We start from the raw sequence: 3,653 nt of genomic DNA, 5'->3' as shown, positions 1-3,653 counted from the left end.
ATTTAATAAGCCTATAAAAATACCAATACATAAAATACAAGATCAACATCATTAGATTTATTATAATTTACAAATTGACATTGTATATGTCAGATATCGTAAAAGTTAAAACTTGGAAAATGTACATGCGTGCCCTATATCCAGAATGGAGGTAGCAGAGGTATATACCAACTCCAAGTCCTAGTACCGCAAGGTGTTTGAGCTCCCGAGATTCCTTGTAACATTGTTCCCCTTGATCTTGGCAGTTGTAGATCTAAATCTGCAACTCAAAGCATGCGACGGTGCTAAAGTTATGTGAACGGTTTTTAAAGGAGGATCGTTTTTTTAAAGGAGGAGAGGAGAAGGATTATCTTATTAGAGACAGCCCTTTATCGAATAAAAATTAGAGACAGACGGTTAGCTGTATGTCTAAAAAGTAGGAGGGAGAAGAGAAGGGCTATTTTATTGGTGATGACACGGACTTGACCCCAAGTCGCCGCTGTCGTCTCCTGCTCAGCTCACCCACCCCTCTACATCCCTTGCTTCCTCTCCTGTCTCGTCCGTTCTACATCCATACATTTGCCGTACAGACCAGCCCCAGTTGATCCTCTCTCATTCTCATTTCCACCTCTTTCGTGTTGGTGATCAATGGCGTCGAGCACCGGTCTGGCAGCTCCGAGCTCACCGGTTGGGACAAATACTGCTCCTCCATCGGCGACCACCATGGAGCCCAAGATGAACGCCGGGCTGTTAGCACTGGCCTGCTCTGGCTCTTTCCACGATCTGGAATCATTCCTCGACGGGAAACCAGCCGCCTACACCATGGGAAGCTCGGCCATGCAGCCACCTGATCTGTACGCGGTTACCGTTGGAGGTAACACTCTTCTCCATGTGGTCGCCGCTAGCCATGGTGACTCCGAGGACTTGCTGAACAAAGCCAATCTCGTCTTTAGCAAGGCACACAGCCTCCTCTTCGTGCAAAACAATGAGGGAGATACGCCCTTGCATTGTGCTGCACGGATGGGGAATATCCCAATGATGTCTCGTTTCATTGATCTTGCCAATGGTCAGGGCATTAACAATGGTAAAGGGCTGTTGGAGACACAAAACAAGCTCAAAGAGACAGCCTTGCACGAGGCCGTCCGCTTTGGGAGCAATGGTATGGTCAACTTGCTCATGACCCATGATCCAGAGTTGGCCACTCTTCCTGAAGAAGGTACTTCGCCGATGTACCTCGCCATCATACGGGAAAATAAAATCATTGCAAAAACACTCTACGAGTTGAGCGGTGGGGTTCTTTCATATTCTGGACCAAATGGACGAAATGTGTTGCATGTTGCTGTTCAGCGGAGCCAAGGTACTGACTTTAAACCGAATTTCACCTACCATTATTAGATATAGAGATCTCTTAGATATATGTAGTACTACCTCTGTATCAAAATAGAAGACGTTTTTTTCAGACTGTGAGAGTGTAAAAAATGTATTATATTTCGATACAAAGGGATACTATTTAGCATACATTTGCCTCATCACCATTTTACCATTTGCATCCAGGCGGTTGGTGTGTTGTCAGGTTCCAAATTTACCTTAATGAGACATCTAAGAAGGATATTTAGTTAGACCTGAAGACCGGTCATCTTTTTTGGGGACGTAACCCTTATAATATGATTTCCTTAATGAAATTTAGGTGAACTCCTATCGCAATAAAAGGAAAAAACATGATATGTAAAATTTAGATATTCTATAATGTTATTCGACCCAGAATATGTATTGTATGCAACAGAGAAACTACTTTATTTCACCCATACTGAATCGGTTCTGATACCATACAAAACTAGGAGAAGAGGTATATGACGAGACTCTGTTTCATTTCATCCAGTTTGCAACTCTTTGATCAACAATAGACAAAGTTAGTAGACCAAACAAGTCAACATCATGAACCATAACACTCCACTAACCACCGTGGGTAAAAATCTAGTGCACATCACCTTGACTTCTTATACTGATGCATGTACACATTTCCTTTAGCATCCTTTCATAGTGCTTTTTTGCTCTCTAAGTCTATTATTAATTGGTTTAACGGAAAGTTGCCACTCAGATCTTACCAAGATGTTGTTAGAATGGAACAATGACCTTACACAACAAAGGGACGCAAACGGAAGTACACCTCTTCAATTTGCCATTGTAGCTATTCGATGTCAAATGAAAAAAGACAGCCAACCTATTTGTTTAGAATTATTGAAAGTCAACCCAGATGCACTGTATCAACAAGACCGCAATGGCTCATTTCCAACACACGTGGCTGCATCCGTTGGTGCAACATCGATCATCACTGATTTTCTTATGAAGTCACCCAATTGCGCTGGCTTGCTTGATGCTAGGGGAAGGACATTTCTTCATGTTGCTGTTGACAGAAGGAAAAGAGGGATTGTCGACTATGCCTGTCGAAAGATATGGCTGTCATGGATTTTGAATATACAAGACAAAGATGGGAATACTGCACTCCACATAGCTGTAAGAAAAAGAAGTGTGAGAATGTTTGGTTCTCTGTTAGGGAATAGACAAGTACACTTGAATTTGATGAATGAGAAAGGGGAGACTCCAGCAGATATAGCACGTCAAAATGCTCCTAAAGGAATGCTATATATCAATGGGGTAATATATATGAACATTTTGATTTTAGAACACGGCGTTGGAGGTGAACAAGAGTAATTAAGATTTGCATGGTTTAATATTTATTTATTCTACTTTTGTAGGAAAATGAAGCAGAAATACTCAGGGTACTCAACTATATCGGTGCTAAAAGGGGTATTTATCACCAGGGTTTCTTGAATGAATATGATACTGACCAAGCAACACAGGATGAAATACATTTCTTGAATCAAATGAAAGAGGGGACACAAAGTCGATGTATTTGCTCCGTCCTAATTGCAACCGTGACGTTTGGTGCAATGTTCACCATGCCTGGAGGTTACAGAGATGAGGATCACAATCATGCAGGGTCACCAATTCTTGCTGGAACGCTTGATTTTGATACATTCTTCATGGCCAACACACTTGCTTTTGCTTTCTCAATCACAGCTACATTTTTTCTCATGTTTTCTGGAGATCCCACACTACCCCTTGGGATCCGGAAAGTGCTATTTCGAAGGTCCATCCCCTTCATAGTGATTTCAGTGTTCAGCATGATGATTGCCTTTGCAATTGCTGCAGTTATCATGTTAGCTCCAGTTGCTCCTATGTCTGCATGTGCAGTTTTACTCAGCTTTATTCTCGTAGTGGTGTGTAACTGTTGGGAAACAGCAATCAACTCTATTTTTCTGTTGACAGCACTCTGTAAGAGAAAGGGGATATGGTACGGGATAGTCTGGGCATGGCCATTTGCAGCAGTATTATTCGGGTTACCTATTTCTGTGGCCTGTTCGTTTGCCCTGGGGAGTCACGCCGGTGGCAAAGTGGTACCACTGGCACAACCACCGACACCATTTGCTTGAAGAGGGTCAAATACGCCTATATTACATATATGGAGCATTATTATCTCTTGTAACAGTGGCTGTTCTCGCACTACCAGTTGGAGAATTAGACATTTTTTTTTCAACAGTTAATGTGTTTGTACCAGTGTAAACAACGATTGATGTATTTGTCTGCAACTGCATTTTGTCTCGTCCGGATGA

At 42.2% G+C, this 3,653-nt stretch overlaps 1 protein-coding gene across 1 annotated transcript; it reads left to right on the top strand.

Annotated features, from left to right (window-relative positions):
• Window positions 1–702: 702 nt before the first annotated feature.
• Window positions 703–3,254, top strand: LOC123172783 (E3 ubiquitin-protein ligase mind-bomb-like; the record flags this gene model as incomplete). Its single annotated transcript, XM_044589698.1, has 3 exons — window positions 703–1,335; window positions 2,386–2,493; window positions 2,736–3,254. Coding segments are annotated over exons 1-3 (1,260 nt in total), but the record flags the coding sequence as incomplete, so codon positions are not given.
• Between the last annotated feature and the right edge of the window lie 399 nt (window positions 3,255–3,653).

Source organism: Triticum aestivum, unplaced genomic scaffold (assembly GCF_018294505.1).
Source record: "Triticum aestivum cultivar Chinese Spring unplaced genomic scaffold, IWGSC CS RefSeq v2.1 scaffold180631, whole genome shotgun sequence".
Lineage (NCBI taxonomy): Eukaryota > Viridiplantae > Streptophyta > Magnoliopsida > Poales > Poaceae > Triticum > Triticum aestivum.
Note: the sequence above shows the minus strand (reverse complement) of the source record. Positions and strands in the feature narration are given on the sequence as shown.